At 43.2% G+C, this 23,366-nt stretch overlaps 1 protein-coding gene across 2 annotated transcripts in view; it reads left to right on the top strand.

The window, feature by feature from the left end:
- The window catches only part of dok4 (docking protein 4), a 134,117-nt gene extending 111,947 nt beyond the window's left edge, over positions 1-22,170 (top strand). The window contains exons 4-10 of one of the 2 annotated variants that reach the window (XM_034140972.1): positions 8,893-9,000; positions 10,074-10,188; positions 11,075-11,194; positions 14,340-14,529; positions 15,616-15,754; positions 17,921-18,038; positions 19,178-22,170. In XM_034140972.1, coding sequence (XP_033996863.1) covers positions 8,893-9,000; positions 10,074-10,188; positions 11,075-11,194; positions 14,340-14,529; positions 15,616-15,754; positions 17,921-18,038; positions 19,178-19,323 — 936 coding nt within the window. In that variant the 3' untranslated portion in view covers positions 19,324-22,170. The remainder of the gene's footprint in view (positions 1-8,892; positions 9,001-10,073; positions 10,189-11,074; positions 11,195-14,339; positions 14,530-15,615; positions 15,755-17,920; positions 18,039-19,177) is intronic. The other variant, XM_034140971.1, reaches the window with a different exon arrangement.
- The last annotated feature ends 1,196 nt before the right edge of the window (positions 22,171-23,366 follow it).

Here is a 23,366-nt window from a genome sequence, read left to right as displayed (position 1 = left end):
GGGGGATTGCCCAGGGCTGGCCCACCTTCATCTGTGTCATCTCTGAGTACCACGGAGCCCCGACGCGATCCGGTGCCACCAGAATGACTGCCAGACGTTCTCGCCTCACTCTCCCCAGGAGAGGGAGAATGAGACGCAGCGGTGGAAAGGCGTATAGCAGCTTCCTTGGCCATGGCTCGTGTGCAAACGCGTCCACCCCTAAGGGCGGGTCGTCGCTCAGGGCCATGGAGAACCACAGGGCACAGTGGCTGTTGTGCCGGCTGGCGAACAGATCCACTTCCGCTCTCCCGAACTGGGCCCAGATCTGCTTCACCACCTCCGGGTGAAGCGTCCATTCGCCTGGCAGGGGGCCGCCCCTCGACATGAGGTCGGCCCCCCTGTTCTCCAGTCCCGGGACATGGAGGGCTCTCAGAGATAACATCACCTCTGAAGCCCATAACCACAGCCTCTCCGCTGTGGCCAACAAGGCGGCGGAGCGGACTCCGCCCTGCCTGTTGATATAAGCCACTGTGGTGCTGTTGTCGCTCCTGACCATTACATGTCTCCCTTGAATTAGGGGCATGAAATGCCGGAGGACTAACACTACCGCCCGTAGCTCTAGGAGGTTGCTGTGTCGAGACTCTGTAGAGCCCAGTGCCCACCTATAGCCCTCTTCAGGCAGGTCCCTCCCCATCCTGTTCTGGATGCGTCCGTGAACACTGTGATGTAGGAGGTCACCCGTCCCAGTGGAGACCCCCTCCGGAGGTGATCCGGGGACCCCCAAAACTGGAGGTTGCCCTCCACTGAGTGGGGTATGGTCACCAGCCGCCGTTTGTGCCTCTTGGGGTCCAAACGCAGGCTGGAGAACCACCTCTGCAGGCGGCGCATATGTAGTAACCCCAGCGGGACCACAATGTGAGCAGCCGCCATGAGACCCAGAGTCTGCATGACAGTTAAAGCTGTCACTGTCGCCCCCTGTCGCAGCCTGTGCACCGTCCGGAGAAGGGACGCACGTCTGCTCTCTGACAGGGTGGCGCGTAGCGCGTCTGCATCGAGCACCACTCCCAAATACAACGCCTGTTGGTGAGGTATGGGGGTGCTCTTTTTCCAATTGATCGCAAAGCCTAATTTGGTTAGGTGTGTGATCAATCGTTCTGTGCAAAACATTGCCTGTTCCCGGGACCCAGCCATGACTATGAGGTCGTCTAGGTCAGTGGTTCCCAAACTTTTTGTGCCCAAGGCACACCAAAGGACAAAAAAAAATCTCAAGGCACACCTATTTTGCAAAATAGCCCGTATAACACGTGTTATCACTCATATCATGTAAAATATCTGTAAATGTGCATAATTATTTACTAATGCCAAATAAAATGTGACAAAGACAACTATATTACTCATGAAATATTTATTAACGAAATATTTCAATTAATTTGAAACTTTAACAAATTAGGCTTCATCAAAGCAGCAACACACTCATTTAAACCAGACAGGTCACACAATAAAAAATGAGGCAAAGGAAACTCAGCAGAGAACTGTCAATGCAAGGAAGCTGCACTGTCCATGGTCCTGAATTATAAATATAACATTTCAGCAATCAGCATAGAAACATGTGCTATTGTAAATATTTTTGCCGACTTACAAATTAGTGAGATGCATGTGCCTGTAGGGGCGCGCAGATTTTTTTAATCCTTGGTGGCACTGAGGAGAGGGCCACTCGCAAGTCCTGTTCAACAGAGAGCTGTGACCTCCTGTTGTTCTTCATGTAAACCAGAGTAGAGAACGCCAACTCACACAGGTAGGTCGTGGGAAAAAGAAGAAGTTGCTCAATCGCGTGGTGGGAGATGCTTGGGTACTCCGATGCAGAAGCCAACCAAAACTGATCCAGTGGGAGCTCACTAAATTTGAGTTTCAGTGTGCGGTCCACACTCCTCTCTGCGCACTCCTCTCTCTCTTTCATAGTGAGCTTTTCTGATGAGAGTTCCTGGTGGAATGGGTCTCGGATCCAGTCATAGTCCTCGATGTCAGCCACACGTGGAAAATAGCGGTCAAACCTCTCTTTTAAGGTCTGAAGGTGTTCGGCATATACAGCGCGCTCCCTTGCTGCCTGCGGCGCAGCTGATGCCAGCGGGAACATGTCCATGGAGCCCTGTTCCAAAGCCTCGCGCCACAGGATAAGTTTGCCCATAAACCCCCGAATCTTGTCTGTGGATGATAAAATGTTTTCATTCCTGCCCTGAAGCTTGGCGTTTAACTCGTTGAGATGCCCAAATATGTCTGCGAGGTAAGCCAGCCTGGCGCACCACCTCTCATCTGCGAGCTTGTCTTTATGTGGGACAGCGTGTTCACGTGAAAACTCCTAAAGCTCTTCCCGAAGCTCATAAAGACGGGATAGGACTTTCCCCCGTGACAGCCAACGTACCTCTGTGTGGAGGATCAGGCTTTGGTGGTCGGCTCCCATCTCGGCGCACAGCTGGGAGAAGAGGCGAGATTTCAGGGGCCTTGATTTAATGTAATTCACCATCTGCACAGCCTGATTCAGCACCTCAGTCAACTCCGGGGGCATGGTTTTGGCAACTAATGCCTCTCGATGCAAAATGCAGTGGTTTGTGACGATATGTGGGTTTTGTGCTCTCACCTTAGCAATAAATCCTTTCACTCTCCCCGTCATGCTTGCCCCACCTGTGCAAAGACTGACGCACATATTCCAGGTCAGACTGTTCTCTTTTAAATAGTTATGAGTTACCCTGAATATTTCTTCTCCCGTAGTATGGCTTTCCATTTCTTTGCAGAAGAAAAACGTCTCTTTGATAGAGTCAGCATCAACATATCTGACGTTTGCCAGAAGTTGGGCAGCCCCACTTATGTCAGTAGATTCGTCTATTTGTAGGGAAAATCTGCCGCTCGCCTGCAGTTTCTCTGTCAAATGTTGCTCAATGTCTTCTGACATGTCGTCGATTCTTCTTTTGATTGTATTATCAGACGACGGCACTTTGGATAGCTCATTTGCGGCATCTGGACCCAGCATGATACCTACAATTTTTTTGCAAGCGGGGAGGATGAGTGTCTCCACTATTGTGTGAGGTTTCTTCTGCTTTGCAATGAGCTCCGCTAGCATGTAACTAGCCTCCATTGCCTTTTCAGACACTTTCACACAATCCAACAAACGGTCTTGCTGCCTCTGGTTCAGATCCCGCGCTCTTTTGAAGTAGGCCAAGTTTCTCTGAACATGGAAGGGATGTTTGGTTTCCAAGTGCCTCTTCAGCTTGCTTGGAACCATGTTCGCATTAGCTAACTTCTCCCGACAGACGACGCACTTGGGCTGAGGATTGTTGACATCCCCGGTCCAACTGAAGCCATAAGACAGGTAACTTTCATGATACTGTCTGCTGACAGTTTCTTTCCTCTTTTCTTTCGGTGGTGGGTTTTCGGCAATCTCTGCACTGGTGGTTGGTGGTTTGCTCCGCACAAGAAAGTGCTCCATTTTCCCTCTTGCGTGTTTCTTTGTTATAATGTTGTCCTTCAGCCTTTGATGTGTCACGGTCGTATAATTCCCACCTGCAACTGCGTTACCTGCGAAATATGGGGTTCCGTGAGGATTTTTATTAAAAGAATTGTTTTTAGGTATAGAGTTTGCCTCTGTATTATGAAATGAGTGCATACAAAGTACTGATATAGTAAATTAAAAATAATTATTTTTGTGTAGTTGTATATTGCAATAATAACGTATGGTTGTCACAAAATCCCACGGCACAGCCGAACTTGCCTCACGGCACACCAGTGTGCCGCGGCACACAGTTTGGGAACCACTGGTCTAGGTAAAAGAAAAACTCTCATGCCGTGGGCGCTCAGTGGTTGAAGCGCTGTGGCCACACATTTGCTGAATGTGCGTGGGGATAGGGAATAGCCGAACGCAGTGGCGTTTTTATAAGTACAAAAGTGGTGGGGCACAAAAAACGTAGATGTCTATATATAAGCTTCTGCAGTGACGTGCAGTGAGGTTCATGGCTGCTGAGGCACTGGCACTGACTCTTCAGGTTTACAAATATTATATTTTGACCTAAACCAAAATATAATATTATTTTCAAAAGCTTTTTTTGTCTGATGCTTCGATTAATTTTAAACAGACAGTTCAACAAAAGGGTACCCAAAAAATGTAATTTTATCATTTAAATATTGAATTGTTCTCTCTTAGTAAGATCCCATTTTCAATAAAATTGCGGTCTTACCTTGACTTGAAGATGAAGTCCATTTGCCTATCCTTCTGGACAAACATTTCTATTACTTTTTTGTAAAAGTCCTCCTTATCGTCTTGTACTTTCAAAAGTCTATCATAAATCTAATCGATAGATTTATGATAAAAAAATTATAAAAGTAGGGTAGACATGTGGATATTATCCGGCTGAACAAAACGTGCATTTATCTAACAGGTACGTTTCCCACAGATCTTATTTCGAGCTATTTTCTAAAATCCTACAGTATGTAGAAACCTCATTGCTTTTTTGCAGCTTACTTCCTGGTTTTAGGACGCGTCACTGCAGCTCTCTCGTCTCCTCTTCACACAGCACACTTTTCGCGTTACACGTACTTACAGCCAATCAGCTCTGAATGATTTGAGATGACGTATGGTGGGGATGGCAGCTCTGTGCCCCTTTGGTCTCTTTTTTTTTGCCACACACATTACATTGAAAAATACTCTGAGCATGCGCAGTGTAGTTTTTACAGTCACCGTTCACTTTGACAGTGAGTGGGTGGGGCATGGTCAGGTTTTGTCCCACATGGGTCAAAACGGCACTGTAGACACTAATTAGAAGAACACAGACTAAAACAGCAATGTACAGACGAATCAGATGATTAAACATGACCTTAAAATATATTTTATATATCTTTGTATTTCTTTTTTTGCATCTCTTTGCATTTTTTGTAATCATTATGTGTAATACTTTCTGCTGACACTAGGTGGGGCTGTGCCCCACCTGCCCCTAATGACCAGTCGCCACTGGCCGAACGGCAGCCTGTTGTACTCGTAGGCTATCCCTTGGAAGGCAAAACGCAGATACTTTCTGTGCTCTGGAGCCATTTCTACATGAAAGTACGCGTCTTTCAGGTCGATGGTGGTGAACAAATCGCCTGGCTGCACAAGCCCAGTAACTGTTTCATAGTTAACATGCGGAATTTCCTGCAGGAAATATGACGATTCAGGCCCCAGAGATCTAGAATAGGTCTGAATTCCCCTGTCTTCCTGAGAACCAGGAAGTACATGGAATAAAGACCCTTTTCTCTGTGCTGAGGGTGCACAACAGACACAGCCTGCTTCTGCACCAGAGCCTGAATCTCCGCTGAGAGGAAACCCATCTCCTCCTGGGAGGACAGATTTACCTCTCGCATGCCCATAAAAGGAGGTGGGATGCTGCAAAACTGGAGTGAATAGCCCCGTTTCAGCGTCCTGTCCATCCACCCTATTAGTACACAGCTGAGTTTCCATTCCCCATAACATTGTGTTAATGGACAAGCCCTCAGCTGTGGGGCCGCAGCTATGAAGCTGTGATACTCTCTGGTGACCCGTTCCGCCGCAAAACTCCCCATGAATGGAAGATTTGCCCATAGAGGGTTGACACAGAAAGGGCCGATTATTTACTGAGGTACCTGAACGCACCGCCTCACGCTCTTGTGTGAGCGCGCGCTGCACCATAATGCAGCCTTTACCACTACGGTAAACTGCATTAACTGGAGTCTTTGCTCTAGGCGTAGTGTGTTCTCTGACAGCAATACGCCGGCCATAATGTCCCTGTACCCGCATAGCGCTTTCCTTTAGATAGCACTCCCTGCGGTTCATCCCTCTCATCTGCGCATGCCCACTAGTCACCTCCTTTACAGGAGCTACAGCTGGGGCAGCGAATGGGGAATTTGTACGGTTAACATTGTGTGTAAGTGTAGCATTTGTGGAAACAAAAGACACTTAGATTTGGATACAGATCAACCTCATTTTTATTAGAAAACGTAGTGATCTGTGCATTGTACAGGGAGGAGGCGGGATTCGCCCTTTCGTCCCGGGCGGAGGCAAGGCCCGTGGACCAAGCTACTTATTAGGCCTTGCAGCCCAATAATCGCTCTGACCTTGTGAGGCGGGGGCATCTCTAGCAATGAGCGAGTAGCCCACACACCCGCCGCCATGATCAACATCCAGGGAGAGTACAGCCCTGGGCGGTGGACTTCCATGGATGCCGGACCCGGAAGGAATGGCGAACGTGAATGGCACCGCCTCGGCCATATCCTGGTCCCCCAAACACTCGAAGCAGAGGTGGTGGGGATCGGCGCCCGCTATTTAAGCCAGGGCACGAAGGACAGGCCCTGGTCTCCTGGAGGTATGATAACTCTTTCTTCTTCTTTCAAACGTCTTATCTCTGCTTCAGATGTTGCCCGCTCGCTGAAGAGAAAGGGATGATAGTCAGGAGGCGAGGCCTCCTTTTATACGGTGAGATGCGCGCACATTCAGGTAGGCCCGCCCCGGGGCCGGCTACGTCTATAGAAATCTCAGTAGGTGAATGCTTGCATAGAGGGTAGTACCTATAGGGTCCAGTAGAGGGCTGAGCCTGTGAGAGATATAACCCTGTTTTATATCTTATTGAACTTTTCCTATTTGTTGTTCCACAAACCAAAGGTCAGCCCAGATCGCTCCCATGTGCTTGTTTGGAGTCCTTATCGCAGTGTAATAGTTAACATTGCAGGTCAGTCAGGTTTCATTTGGATTTCTGGGGTTGGCAAACCGTTTTCTGTCGGTTTTCTGTGTAAAGGTTTCTGAGTGTTGAATGTTGATTTCGCATGAATGATGGACCTCAGGATATATCAGCGTTTATTCCTCTTGTTAAGATGTTTACAGGCTGCGTTTGATCCTTCTCATTTCCCATGAACTTGTTTATAGCCTCCCATTCTATTGATCATTATGAATCCCTAAACTCATATCATTTTATCAAACTCTTCTGGTAAAGTAGGACTGTGGAAAATATGTATTTTTGTTATCAAGATCACTTCATTATCATATATCTTTTTCAAGCTTAGTGAGATTATTGAAATCCCATCACTGAGCTGCACCAGGATCAGTTCAGGAGCCAACTCATAAACGGGGCTTGTTTGAAGCGGATACGTATATCAGCACTTTTCATAAGATTAATATTTAAATATGTGTCATATTGTATTTATTAATGTGTGGTGGAAGTCATAGTTTTACTCGGTGAACATCCCTTCTGCTTTCATGTCTACTATCTCTCTTTAGCACATCCTCCATCTCCCTCCTCTCCTTCATCTCCTCTCCTTCAACCCTCCTCTCCTTCATCCCTCCTCTCCTTCCTGTTTGAAGTAGGCGGGTCTCAGCAGACAGACTGAGGAGCGCTCAGTGAACTTAAGAGAGAGGGCGGGGGGGGGGTGGAAAGTGCTAATTGCTCCCTTCTCAGATCTTCAAAGATGAATTGATGTGCAGCAGTTTGGAGTTCCTCTCGCTCCAGAGGGCTTTGCTCACATTAGAGTGTGAGGAGATGATGTTTTTACATGGGCATGGCGTTAGTGCTGTGTCGGCACTTTAATGGATACATGGCCATTCCAAACACAAGTCAGCTGATTTTCCTCTTTATCACCCACTTGCCCTTTACTGTAGTTCAACTAAATTGATTCATTATTATTTCTTAGAACTCCTTATGTATGTGTTCTGAGTCATTTTAATGAAAAAATGTGTCTTCAAAAACAGGATTATTTCAGACATTACAATAGAATGTATAGATTACAATGGATTTGAAAATGTAAAATGTGACATTTTAATACTGAGCAGCATCTTTCAGATCTCTCTTTTCACACACTGTAGGAAGAGTCACTGTCCAGCAGTGTGAACAGCCAAAAATAATTATTTACTAAGAAATGTCACATATATCAACTGCTCTAAAAAAGTACACATCAGTCATCTCCCTTGCTAAAAATAAATGTAGCATATTTATGCCAATCATAACACATCTGTTAGATCAGCATCTTGTCCTGCTCTGTATATATCCCTTCACTTAAATAAGAAAGTGGGGGATAAAGAAATGAGTTTATTTCACTTTAGATTCTAAATAAAGGTTGCCTTTTGTTTGTGTGCCTCTCAGCTCAGTTTGTTGGTTTGTAGTGTTTTCTGAGACATCACTAGAGGACATGTCATGTTGTCAGAAAGAGCTGCAGGCCACTTCTTATTCACTGGACAAGTCCCACTGTGGTGCTATCTCTATCTTCCCATAAACCCACACCACACTCAAACACAATTATTATTGAGAATATGTATATATAATGATATACAAATGAATCATTAAAGGTGGGGTAGGTCATTTTGGAGAAACCAGCTCGAGTGCGCTAGAATTTGAAAATACACAGCCGGAAAAAATCTGCCACTTCCTTACAGAGCCCCTCCTCCAACACACACGAACGCGCACATGACCAATGAGGGCACGAGATAAGTTTGTGCACAGATGGAAGGCTGACAGGCAGGTAGGCCATCCAGTTATTTTAGCCGGGCCGGCTAAAATGATTGGTCGTACTTTTTACAGTATTACGGCTTCCACAGATTAAAAATTGTTATGGATTTTTTGTCAAAGCACTTAAGATATTCATTGCTATCGGGATGTTAAGAGCATTCCATGGAATATAACAACAAGTGTATCTCGAGTCGGTTTCTCAAACTTACCTACCCCACCTTTAATAAGGAAAACAATAAATACGCATTGCATCATGTCAGAAGGTCCACAGTAGTGGCATTGACCTCCAATAATCCCTATGTGCATGTTTGTATTTATGTACTTATTTGTGTTCTAATGGTAGGGTTTGGAGTATTTATACATCTTAATAGAAAAGTAGTAGTAATACATTTTATCCTAAATGTGTGTGTGCTTGTTATAGATCTATCGACGCTGCTGGCTGGTGTTCAAGAAGTCATCGAGCAAAGGACCTCGTCGTCTGGAGAAATACCCTGATGAGAAGTCTGCCTACATCAGAGCCTTCCCCAAGGTGTGTGTGTGTGTGTGTGTGTGTGTGTGTGTGTGTGTGTGTGTGTGTGTGTGTGTGTGTGTGTGTGTGTGTGTGTGTGTGTGTGTGTGTGTGTGTGTGTGTGTGTGTGTGTGTGTGTGTGTGTGTGTGTGTGTGTGTGTGTGTGTGTGTGTGTGTACGTGTGTGTGTGTGTACGTGCGTGTTGACAGAGTTGACAGGCACAGTGAAATGAATGAAAGCCGAGTTGTAGAGTGACTTTGCTCTATCTTATTATTTGAATCTGTAGGCAGTTTGACAGAAGGTTTCTCTTTCTTACACATTAAAGTGTTATTCCATAAAAAACAATGAAGTGGCTAATCCTTGGAAGTGCTCCGACTGAAAGTCACCTCACATCATCAATGAATAGAGTTCTATTCGAGGAATCAAAACATATTTTGATCATTACCGTTCTCTATATCCAGACAGTAGTGCACAGACAGATAATCTGAATAAAGATACTACCTCTGCCCCCCCAGTACTCCTATCCCACCTTGTGGAAAACAACCAATCACAGCAGAGGAGTGTAGTGCAGTGTACACTGCTCAAGAACTCCGATCAAACTGTCAAACTAGGCAGCGCTGATCATAAATAAAGACACCTCTGTCACTGCCTGCCTGTTTGCTCTGGCAGAGAGACAGTGCTTGGTCTGCCTTTGGTGGTCGGGTCCCAGACACACTGATCAGCTTTCCTTCGGCTGCATGGAATCTTCCAGATGCTTTTAGATTTCTCATTCACAAGTGTCAGGATATAGTAATATATCAACTCTGATCAACTATTTAAAAAAAAAATTGAATTACCAACTGTTGCTTTATTTAAACTCTATTCCTCACCATTTTACACATCAAGCCATGCTAATAAATGTAGTGTAATGATACATGTACAATTATCTTTAGGTGTCAGTGACTCCTCTCCACCCCTGTATGAGTCACCATTTCATCCTAAACATAGATATCCAATTTTAAGGCTATTTAACTGAGGTGTCTTCACATTAATTAAACAATAACAATAAGTCTTGATAACCACTTTAACGACTTTGCTTTCCACCTGTTACCTAGGTGACAGAGATAAGCAATGTCAAGAATATCACAAGGTTGCCTCGAGATACCAAGAGACAGGCAGTGGCCATTGTGTTCACAGACGACACCTCTCGCACCTTCACCTGTGAATCAGGTAATGTACACACACACACACACACACACACACACACACACACACACACACATACACACACACACACACACACACACACAGCTCTGTGCTGTCAGGGATGGACCCCAAACTCACCCTGAACATTCACCTCACAAAACATAATCCCTTTTGGTGTTTTTATCTGTACCATTTCACACATCATGTGTGTGACACGGATACAAACACAGTGTATTCTTACTGTCGATGCACTCATTGCTGTCATTAGAATTAGTTTTATTAGACTTATATTCAACTTTAAATGCAGATGTACTGTGGCTCAGTCTCTGCTGCGATGGACACAGTTTGATTCCGACCAGGACCATTTACGCATCTTATCCCCTGTGTATGTGAAGCTGTCTCTATTACAAGAGACTGGTGGCTCAAAAATCCTTAGCCTGTTATTCAGTAGTTACTATGTACTTCACTGTAACTATTCACAGGCGTTGTAGCATGCTCAGTCCACCTGATTGTTGTTCACCAAGAAATTCCAACATCAAGGATAAACTTTCATAATCCTAATGACAATTCTATCCAAAAGGCAGTAGGTTGTTGATATTATTATTATGTAGATGTGTGTTCCTCCTTAGCCCAGTGTTAAGCTGTGAGCTGTACACCTGACGTGCGCAGCAGTAACTGTTTCACATAGTCCAAACACCCGGCCAGACAGGGGTAGAAGAGGCCTTCATTTCACCATCTGACCCTGTCTCAAATTCAACTCGCTTTATTCCATTAATACTGTAATAATGACACATAGTTTTTCCAAATCATTGAACCATTAATGACATTTTCAGCTTGGAACTATATACATCCCTCTCTCTCTCTCTCTCTCCCCCCCTCCCTCACCCTCTCCCCCTCTATCCCCCTGCAGAGCTGGAAGCAGAGGACTGGTTTAAGACCCTGTCTATAGAGTGTCTGGGCACCCGTCTGAATGACATCAGTCTGGGGGAGCCTGACCTCCTGGCAGCTGGAGTGCAGTGTGAACACACAGGTGAAGGAGCAGCAGAGTAACATCTGTCTGTACTGTTGAACCTTCTGCTAGCTGCACTGCATACAGTGGTTCAGACTTCACCTCCTCGTTCCATGGGTGGCAGGCCAAATGAAGCATGGTGTCTAAGAGAGATCTGTTGAGTGGCATTAGCAGAGAAAGGACAGCAGTGTACCTGGTCCTTCATTTATGTATTTGAACATATCATTTGACTCTAAAATGTATCAGTTTTGAACAAATTAATATCTGATTTGTAAAACATCACAGACAGAAAGGTTCTTCCGCCCCCTTAAGGTGCTAATCAATACGTTATGTTTGCTACAAGTAAATGGTACATGGATCTCTAAACAGAGATACAAACATAACATGAATACACAGTCATAACAATGATCATAAACTTTAATTTTAAACTTTAATATCAGACCTTGGTAACAAAGTGTTTCAGAGTAGACATCTAATAACATCTGAATACAATTAAATGATAGGAAATGCCTTTATGTACAATATATTTCAAAACTACAATTCAGCTGTGCATCATGATGCAAAACAACACTGTGTCTGTAGTTTCTTTTTGGTAGGTGTTGTGATAAGGTTTTTAAAACGCCTATCTACCGATTTAATCAAATATGAAAGTCAGCCGAATTAGTATTGATACTGCAAGGAGACGTATTGTGTGAAGAGAAATTGAAGATGTTGTTTAATTGGTGATATATTTATGATCCACGTCATGTATTCAGTTTCGGCGGCAGTTCTTCCCGTTTGTCCAAAGGTCTTCTGATCAGGGCTCTATAAATAGAGAACTACGGCAGATGTGTAATATTTATTGCAGCCGAACCGTGTATTACAATGCATTTATGTGATGACTTCCAAAGAGAAAAGCAATCACACGCCGATTAAAGTATGATTATTATTTGATTACAAAACATTTAGTTTTTCATATAATTTATATGAGAGTAACACATTCCCGGGCGAAATTCCGGCCCTCCCACTTTTGGGGGAAAACATTCGCTGTAATTTTAATGGTGTTCAATACAGTATAAATAGGGGATGTGCGGTCGGTCTGCTGGACGAGTGGCAGGCAGCAGGCTGACACTGAAACTGATTTCTGAATCAGATCATTTCTTTTACTGTCCTCTTTTCTCTAGAGGAAGTAAAGAAACTGTAACTCTGGATTTATTTGTTGTTTGAGATGCAATTTATGACTCAGCATAGGACATGAAGAAACTATTATTTTCCGTTTGCTCTGATGCATTATTATGTTGTATGTGTTCCCTATTGATTTAAATTAAACTATAAATTGACGCATCATCTCCAGTGCCATTTTTTAATGGTTTGCCTGTCAGACCATCATCATTGGCCAAAAAAAGGTTTTCTGAATTGTATTTGATGTGATTCAGACTTCAGAATCTGTATTTACCGGCATTCAAATTACAGCGAATGTCTTCCCCTAAAAGTGGGCAGGGCCGTAATTTCGCCAGGAAGTGACTTAGGTGTTACTCTCATCTATAAACTACGACTCCTGAGGTGCACCGCCACTAAAACATCCAATCATCGAGCTTGTTGACTAATCGCGAGGTTTGTCAAACAAAGAGGACTGGCGGTGTCTACACATTACATTACATTACATTACATTACATGTTACATGTTAGACGCTTTTATCCAAAGCGACTTACATACTCAATACTGTGGGCAATCCCCACAGGAGCAATTTGGGGTGAAGTGTCTCAGGGACACAACGACATGCTGACTGCAGTGGGGTTTGAACCTGTGACCCCCTGATCCGAACACCAATGCTCTATCCACTGCGCCACACGCCTCCCCTACACAACGGTAGCTGAGGATTATGGGTAGTAGCTATCCAAATCTCCGAAAAAAATACTTGTTTCTCAGAATCGAAGATACAAAAGCATTGTACACAACCAATCAATTGACTTTACATGGACGCTGACCAATAGAAATTAATTGGGGGAAAGACGTAGCAATCTCACAATTTCAGGGGGTGCGCGCCAGTGGCGGTTCTAGACCAATTTGACTGGGGGGGGCCAAGCTGGGGCCAGTTCTTTTCTGAGAGGGGCACAATAAATGCAGGACGAAAAAGACAAACACACTATGAAGTAATGGCGCATAAGAAAACAATGCAATACAGTTATTGGTATTTGTTTCAGTTCACATATTTATTTCAGATACTTATAGTTACAGTGTTTACGCTCTAATGGGTCCGACTAGAATGACAAATAACGTTAGTTAAGCTATTCCGTCAGCCAAGAAATCGCTTAATCATAAACTTTTCATTTCAGGGGGGCCACAGGGGGGTCCAAAGTCAGTGTTAGGGGGGCACTGGCCCCCGTTGTCCCCCCCCCCTAGAACCGCCCCTGGTGCGTGCAGAGCAAACTCTATACGAGTTTACATACGTAGTATATACACGTTCTCCTGGTGAGACCTCAAATAATCTTCGTAATATCTATCAAAATATAGATCCTACACATCCACTGGGATGGGCACTGGCCATTAGAAATGTATAGGAAAACATTAATTAGCCATGTCACAATTTGAGAGGGATTTTTGTTGACATACTATGCTGTGCCCTGTGGACCAACGTAGCTATCACACATTTTTTTGTGAGACTTGGTTGCCTTAACACATCCCCTTTTACATATTGACATATGATCACTATATACATTTGTTGAACATTTTAGCAGTTATTTGCCTACTTCCAGCAAACAGAACAACAGTCATCCACCTGAGTGTGTGTGTGTGCCTGATGAATGTTCACTCTCTGGTCTCTGGCTCTTCAGCTGCTAAAGGTTCCACCATGTTCATCATCATATATATGTTGTGCTTGTCAGGTTGTGTATAATGGATTTGTAAGTAAGCATATAAAGTAATATGAAATGTAAAGTAAAGTACAATAACCTAACAATTTGACAGTACTTTAGTAAATGTTACTATTTGCCTACTACTACTTTCCAACACTGACCATATTGGGGCCCGTGTTTAAATCACCTGAGCGCTTTGCTTGGTTCCGTGTCCTCTTCTCTTTTTCAGAATGTATAGTCCTCTATAATTGAGGCTATATAATCTTTAAGAGCTGGAGTAATGCCAGCGGACCTCAGTCCCTGACGGTCCTATCATTCTCTGGTCTCCTCAGAGCGCTTCAACGTGTTCCTCCTCCCCTGCCCCAACCTGGACATCTATGGGGAGTGCATGATGCAGATCACCCACGAGAACATCTACCTGTGGGACATCAACAACCCCCGCACCAAGCTGGTCACCTGGCCGCTGTGCTCGCTGCGGCGCTACGGCCGCGACGCCACGCGCTTCACCTTCGAGGCTGGAAGGTAAGACTGGGATGAGATGGCGGGGGTGTCAGATCAATCTCCTTCCCCAGATCAATGCAGAATACATACATCATGGCCCCCCACACTTTCAGAGTCAGGGACAACACATCCTTTGTTATAACACGTGTATACGTATACAGTGTGTGTTTATGCGCTTTATTGGACCTCACAAACTAAAGTATGTGCATGTGCAGCTGTCAGTCAGCTGACGGTCATCAAAGGATACCTCTCTCTCTCTCTCCTCTCTCTCTCTACTTTATTCTATATACTCTCTCTCTATATCTCTATCTCTATATATATTGATCTTGATTGGATAGGCTATGAGACAATTAATCAGTGCGGGTCAGGACCTCCTTAATTCTGCTCCGCTTTGATTTAAAACCTGATGAGCTCTGATTGGTGTTGTGTGTGTGTATGTGTGATGTGTGTGGTGGTGTGTGTGTGTTTGTGTGTGTTGTGTGTGTGTTATGTGTGACTGTGTGGGTGGTGTGTGTGGCTGTGTGTGATGTGTGTGGTGTGTGTGTGTGTGTGTGTGTGTGTGTGTGTGTGTGTGTGTGTGTGAGTGCGTGTGAGTGGGTGGTGGGGGTGTGTGTGTGGGTGGGTGGGTGATGGTGGGTGTGTGTGGGTGGCTGGGTGGGTGTGTGTGTGTGTGTCGTCTAAAACAAACCAGAGCAGCAGCAGAGCCCTGTGTGTGTGTGTGTGTGTGTGTGTGTGTGTGTGTGTGTGTGTGTGTGTGTGTGTGTGTGTGTGTGTGTGTGTGTGTGTGTGTGTGTGTGTGTGTGTGTGTGTGTGTGTGTGTGTGTGTGTGTGTGTGTGTGTGTGTGTGTGTGTGTCGTCTAAAACAAACCAGAGCAGCAGCAGAGCCCTCTGTCTGTGTGTGTGTGTTACTGCTTCACTCCCAAATAATGTGTCTCTTGAATGTAGCTGCTTTACAGGCATTAACAGGCATTTGATTGTACTAAAGTAAAGTCCCTGAGTAAGGCACGTCAAGTTTATTTTTATAGCACCTTTCAACACAAGGCAATTTATTGTAATTATATATATTTACTGACTTTTGCAAACAAACTGAGTTGCTGTCATGTGCAGGATATGTGACAGCGGGGAAGGCCTCTACACCTTCCAGACCAGAGAGGGGGAGCAGATCTACCAGAGGGTCCACTCCTCTACACTGGCTATAGCTGAGCAGCACAAGAAGGTCCTGCTGGAAATAGAGAAAAACAGCAGGGTGAGACACACACACACACACACACACACACACACACACACACACACACACACACACACACACACACACACACACACACATACACACACACACACACACACACACACACACACACACACAGTCACACACACAAATCAGAGTTAATGTTAAATATGTTTATGTTGCATTGTTGAAGGAGCCTGTGACTTGAGTTTGTCATTGCATATTTACACTCTAGCTGTGCATAACATAATAAAGCCCTTTAAACAGAGGTGGAACAAGTACTTAGATCTTGTACTTAATTCAAAGTAGAAGTACCACACTGTATGTCATGTCTCGAAAGATTATTGTTAAGTTATATTCTTTAAATTAGCTTTTGTCATGTCCCTTTGTCTTGTGCCTCCCTGTTTATATTTTTGAAAAGTCATTCTCCCTCTCGTTTCAGGTCACTGTGCTCCCCGCCCCTTTGTGTCTCCTGAGTTTGTGATTGTTTACCCCGCCCTGATTGTTTCCACCTGTGCCCCTTACCTCATGTGTATATATTGTCTTAGTCTACACCTGTCCTGTGCCAGTTCGTCTCTTCTCATGACTCGAATTACCTGCGTACCCTCAAGCCTGTGCCATGTTTGTTATTTTTTGTTCCAAAGCTCCATATGGAAGTATTTTAGTTGTTCCTCGAAAGAGTGATTTTTTGTACTCTGTTTTGTTACTGTGAAATTACCCAGTAAAGTACTTTATTTTTGCAACCCTCTGAGTCTGAGTTGTGCATTTGGGTTCATGAGTCTGAGTTCACCCCTTGACAGTGTAGGAATACTCTGTTACAGTAAAAGTCCTGCATTTAAATGTTACTCAAGTAAAAGAAGCATCAAAATATAGTTAAAGTAGCAACAGTAAAAGTAGTCATTGTGCAGATTGGTCCATTTCAGAATAATATATATGATATGTTTTATAATGATTGATCATGAAAGTGTTCTCAAAGCTGGTAAAGGTGCAGCTAGTTTGAATGACTTTGTATACTGCAGGGTAGCTTGTGAATTTACTCCAGGTGGAACTAAAGTCTGATTTAACACTTGATTAGATTTCACATCATTCATCTACATCTGTGAAGTAACTAAAGGTATTAAATACAAAAGTACACCATGTACCTCTGAACTGTAGTGGGGTAGAAGTACACAGTAGCATCAAATTAAGATAGTCCAGCTAAGTACAAGTCCCTTAACGATTGTACTAAAGTAAAGTCCCTGAGTAAGGCACGTCAAGTTTATTTTTATAGCACCTTTCAACACAAAGCAATTCAAAGTGCTTTACGAAAATGAAAGACATTAAGAGCATTAAGAAATAGTGCAGCGGAAACACATTATACAAGGGCATTTTTAAAAACTGTCAAAGCAAAGATAATACATTAAACATAATAACACAGGTATAAAAGACATGACTAAAACTTACAGTGCAGTGTGAGATATGAATAGTTCAATTAAAAGCAAAGAAAGAAAAGTCTTCAGCCTGGATTTAAAAGTAGTAAGAGTTGTAGTGGACCTGCAGGTTTCTGGGAGTTTGTTCCAGATATTTGGAGCATAATAACTGAACACTGAGTAAATCTACTTAGTTACTTTGCCCCACTGCCTTTAAATATATAACTCTAAATAAATGCTAATGTTGCTCTGTGTCTTAAGTATTAAAAAACAACAACTGTTTGCTAATAACATTTCTTCTTTAATAGGAGATGCTATTAAGTGTTAGTTTGCTTGCTGCCCCCAAGTGGCAAAAAAAAAGAAGCTCCAAAGGTCCATAACAGTTTACAGCAGCTTTATAGTCAGAAGGATTACATTCCAAATAGTGAGTACATGTTTTAAACACATTTTTCATGAGCATATTAAGTTCCTCAGTAGTGCACAGTCAAAGGTAAAACACATTTCCCAGGATAATAACACAATGCCATGTTGCTGATGACCGTGTTAATCTTGGTCATGACATGACATTTCCATGCCGTTCCACCTGGAGTTCAGCCCCATCCATCCAGCTTTCTTATCAGTGCTAGCAAAACACATTATGAAGCTTACTGTGAATATGCTTCAGTAGTGCAGTGAAACAAAATTCATACTAATATTTTGTCGATATTCTGCTACTTGAATAGAAATAACTAATATACAGTCCAGTTTCTTCAATGTGTGTGTTTATGCCTCTCAGTTGCTGTCTGTGGGTTCAGAGCCGGGCTCCTACCCCTGCACCCCCACAGCCATCCTGCCCCGCTCCGTCTACTGGCACCACATCACTGGAAACCAGGCAGGCATGGATCCTTGCAGCGGTACGCCACACACAGGCCTTCACTAATGTTTTTTATTGATTATTTTTCTTAAATAGACATTTTATTGTATACTTTGCATACTTCTTGTAAGTGCAAAAGCATGACAGCTTTTCTATTTGTTGTGCCTTTACCTAATGTCGTGCCTCCCAACACACCCGCTGGCCCCATTAGGCTGGAGTAGAGGGGTTTCTTACTAAAACGTAGTTGTATAAAGTAGTAAAGATAACCTTTTAAGCAACACAACCACTAAGCTTTTTGCAAATGAATGCGCATGTTTAAAATTAGCATGACAGTGAAAGCAGGTTTCATAGGGATCAATCTAAAAGCTGATTGTGTTGTTATCCTACAATCATTACATCAACATTTATATGGAGGTTATTCCCTATCTTCATTCAAGAGCGTGTTCTTTCAATTTGAGAGCATCATTTATTGATTTCACGTTCAGATTTTGTATTTCTTTCAGTCAAACCCTGTCCTTGCGCTTAGATTTGCTCTGCTTCTGCTCAAACTGTACGCTTGCACTCAGATATATTGCTGCTTGCACAGATGTCCTGTTTTCCAGTTTAAAACCTTCTCCTCGCACTCAGGCTGCTTCTGTGCGCTGACTGCGCTCGTCAAATGTCTGCTCTCACATTTCTGCTCTGCGCTTGGATCTTTTCTGTGCAAAAACCATTTCAAAATCCCTCAACCAATAGGAGGCCAGGTAAAGTGTCGTCTCCTTGCTGGCGTGTTCGCTTTACATATTAGAGCGTCCCGTAAGTTACTCGTTTGACTGAAAGAAATACAAAATCTGAACGTGAAATCAATAAATGATGCTCTCAAATGAAAAGAACACGCTGTTGAATAAAGATAGGGAATAACCTCCATACATTTACTGCATAATGATGAGTTAAAGCAAAAAGCATATCTCATATTCAGTGTTAAATAACACTTCTATAGTTTTTGATGGAGTTTCTTCCTAAAGTTGGGAATGTCAAGTGAGAAGTAAAGAACTGGAGTCCGGACATGGTTGGCTTAGCAAACACACTGTAGGCAGGGAGAAACAGCTATCCTGATTCTGTCCAAAGTGAGAACACACACGTACACCTGTGTGTGTGCCTGGAGCTGCAGTCACAGCTGTGTTTCCGCTCTGTCTCCAGGAGATGCTTCAGAGGACGACCTGCTGTCCTCCTGCCTACCCCCCGACCGCCATGCCACGCTGCCGCTGGCCAACACACATGCACAGTCCCAGCCACACATACACACACACTCCCCGACACACTACCCCACCTACCCTGGACAGTGACACGCACAGGAAGATGTGGACATTCCAAATGATGCAGACACGATACATATACCTACATGCATGCAGGCGCACACCGTTACACACTGAAAGAAACACACTGTTCCTCCTTGTATTAGTTTTATAGTCGGTCTCACCTCACAGGAGAGGTTTCTGTGGGACTAACACTAGCTAACAGACAATGTTGAAAGCAGCGAGTGGAAACAAAATTCATCAAAAGACTTGAGAATACTGAGCTTCCTGACATGACCGCAGTTCCCACAATTCCACAGTACACCAGGGATGTTTTGTCCACCTCCAGGATGAGAAACTCGCAGGTTTGTATAAACTGCGTGCTGTCTAAATGAAGGACTGAGGGCCCTAAGTATGCTTTAAACAACTTAGGTTTTATTATATATTGCCCAACCACGTTTAATTGTTTCCACCTGTTTCCAAAGTCACCCATAAATGTGGGGGAAAGTCTTGAAGAGCAATTAGCAGGATTTTTCTGTTACTGAATTTATACTACAGGTTTTTGCTCAAATGATTTCTCTCTCGCAAAAACTGGTCCCTCACCAAGACACCTGCCACCTAGTGTATAAAAAGATCATATAAATTCAAACTTATGTTATATGTCTATAACATAAGTTCTACATTTTTACAAGGAAGTTTCAATGAGAGACGTACATACTTTGGTCCTAATAATAAGGAAACTGGGAATTTTTGTAAAGGAAATGCTCAATTTAAATCAAAGTAATTATCACATATTTATAACTTATTAATATTGGATCACTAACACACTAAAGTTTGGAGAATTTGCGTCAGTTACTATGAGTGAAGCCTAGTGCAACACAAAGAACGACTTTGAGAAAAACTCTAAAAGTGTGCATCAACTCTATAGTTTGTATGATCGACAGCGTCGAGACTTCAGGGAGGGGGTTTTCACCCCGCCCCCGCGTGTAGCCATGTGGAACAGATATGTACACTTATTTGATGACACATCACAGATCATTTTAGGCATATTAAAGCTTTTACAAACAAAGCCACAGTAACTTGTTACTAAGCTATATGGATAGATTTTAGAGAGGAATCTGAAATTCCAACGTTTTTGATATGGTGCGTATACAGTAAAGTAGACATGCTGTTATCTGATGTTGTAGCATGAGTTTCTCATCCCAGGAGTGACACATTTACCAAATGGCCGCCATGGGGTTAACGTTAATAGGGCCTGTGTGTGTTACATTGAATACTACGTGGGACGGGATTGCATGGTGCCTTAATAGCACTACATGGACTGTGCTATCCTTGGAAATACATTGACATTCCCTTATGGAAAGTTCCAGTGTGCCAGCTGACATGTGGTCTGAAGAACTCTTGATCATTTCACTGTCCACGTCTGGATCAATACCTCTGATTTTGCTGATAACTGATGTTACTTTACAGTTCCTGGATATGTTTTGCTTTGCTGAGGTTCTGAACATTGGAATGAAACTGTGATTGATTGGCGCCTGTTCTCAACTGGATATTCAATTTTAGAGCTTCAGATTTTCACTGGGGTGTGCCCCAGTACTTGCTTCTATTGAGCTATATTTGCACAACCCTTTTTTTTCTTAGGTTATTCAAGGGTTAAGAGTGCAAGAGGAACTAACATTGTCGAGGTCAACGGATTGGGATTTTGGAAAGCCCATACTGATGATACATTTGGATTGGACCTGCCAATAACTGATATTCAGTTACTTAACTTATGATCCCGTGAATGACAGATCAAAAATGTTTGTATGTATTTATTACTAGAGCTACAAAACACTAAACACTGAAATGGAAAACTGTTTGAACCGTGTTCAAACATTGGCGTTCACAGAATCTCTGAAGGGCAAGGGCGGAAATGATACAGGTGCAACACCAGAGCACAACTTCAAAAGAGTTTGCCTAAATGATATGTGACACAGTGTCAAAATAGAAGCATTGAATTATCCCATTGGGCTACAAACACATCATGGTTAGATTACATTTTTTCTTTCTCCCAAAAGTCACACCAGAGAAGCACATGAGCATTTGACAGAAATATCTGAACCACCCTGAAGGGCATATGGACCATTCAAGCACCCTATGATGTGACAACAGGGAGACAATGGAAGCTGATTTGAGATTTGAGGAGATTTGAGGAGACTGATGGTCTTATGGGATGATTCTACTCTCTAAGACCTTGGATCTCATTTACATTTTTGCAAACCCTTTATATCATAACATTTTTCGGACCAAGTTGATATTAAGAGAACTACGAACACAACCACATTGCTCTTAAGAATGTTAAACAAGAAACTCGAGATGACAGATGGTCAGGAGGGCCAAACAACCCCCCCAGGTTAAAAAATGAAGAAGCACAGTAAAGGTTTTACCTAAAGTGATCTTGACTTAACAAACCTGACTGAAATTGATCTGAACCTATTTGACTGTTTCAGTGGTAATCTTTCATGAGTGTCGTATTTTAACACCCATTGCATAGTGAACATCCAATCATAAGTGGAGAGAACTGAGTACAGGTGTTAATGCACCCAGGATGCATTGAGATCATAGCTTCAGGTCCTGGGTTGGGATGGATCTCATGTTTGATAAGCAGTATGGAACCAGGTCTCAGCTTTAGGCCCCAGCCCTACTACAGTTGTGTGCACACAGTTTTTGTCTTTAATAAGGAATTAAACGCAACAATCAGGTGGCCGTATTTTCGGTTCCAAACCATGCGGTTGGGATAAGGGTTGTCTTGTAAAAACACAAGTGTAAACACCTGGGTGATCCTCTAAATCAGTGGTTCTCAAACTTTTTCTGTCAGGCCCCCCTTTTGGAGAAAAAAAAAAATCACTTTGCTAGAACAGTGATAATAAAACAATGCTCCATAAGTCTGTGTGCTCCAAAAAAAAAATACATAATACAATTGTGAAATCCCTTTGCTAGAACAATAAGTTATAATACTTTGCCACTTTGTAATCTGTGCAAAAAAAATGAAAAGAAAGAAAATGCTGATATTTGGCAAAAAAGTGTGTCTTATCATTAGTGGCTGCAATGAGCCTGTTTGGCACTGCACATTTCTTCAAAACGGGGTTGCAGGCTCAGTGGCGGCGCCAGAGATTTTCTTTTGGGTGTGCTGTGGGGTAGCTTGACGTTTCATAGAGGGTTTTCAAACATGTAGGGTTTCCCATTAAGGTACCGGGCGCTACAGAGGAACTTTCTACTGCAACAATCCCCACGCAAATACACAGTGTACCCGCGACTGTTACAATGAAGGCTCGATAATCAGCTCACGGCATATAGGTGTAAGCAGGGGTAAAGTGCTATTTTTATAAGTGGAGGGTGGACCTAACCTCCTCTAGGGGGGTCCGGGGGCATGGTCCCCCGGGATGATTTATTTTTAAATATTGAAGTTAAAAGCATCAATCTGGTGCACTTTGAGAGCAAAATGAAGAGATCTATGGATACATCTCTCAACACCCATTTGAAACAGAACTGTAAACAGATTTACTTTTTCTTTATGGATATTTTACAAATCACTCCCCTTTTAAACTGTATTCTTGTTTTACTGCCATATAGTATTTCATACCTGTTTTTCATTTATTCTCTTATTTTGTTATACCTATAATGATCATATGAAGGTGTGCCTCGGAAATAATTGTTTACATTAATCGTGACCAAACCGTTTGAGAACCACTGAGATAACTTAGACTAAAGTTAGGACTCTCCTCCATCTTGTTGTTGAAAAAGCTCCTTATACCCGTTAGCGTAGCTCGCTAGCACCAGAAGTTAACAACAACGATCTCCGGTACCGGTGCGCTCTCTCTCTTGCTCACGCACGCACACAAAATGGCTCGTTCCACACACACACAGAGCCGAGCTTGAATGAAACACAGAGACCCAGACGTACTTGTACTGTACTGTAGCATATTATTTTCGAATAAATAATAATAATAATTTTTTTTTTTTTTTTTTTATCATAACAATTTTTCCTCCTGGTCCCTTGCGCCCCCCCCTGTCATGCCTCTGCGCCCCCACTTTGAGAAACACTGCTCTAAATT

This window comes from Trematomus bernacchii, unplaced genomic scaffold (assembly GCF_902827165.1).
Source record: "Trematomus bernacchii unplaced genomic scaffold, fTreBer1.1, whole genome shotgun sequence".
NCBI classification, from domain to species: domain Eukaryota; kingdom Metazoa; phylum Chordata; class Actinopteri; order Perciformes; family Nototheniidae; genus Trematomus; species Trematomus bernacchii.
Note: the sequence above shows the minus strand (reverse complement) of the source record. Positions and strands in the feature narration are given on the sequence as shown.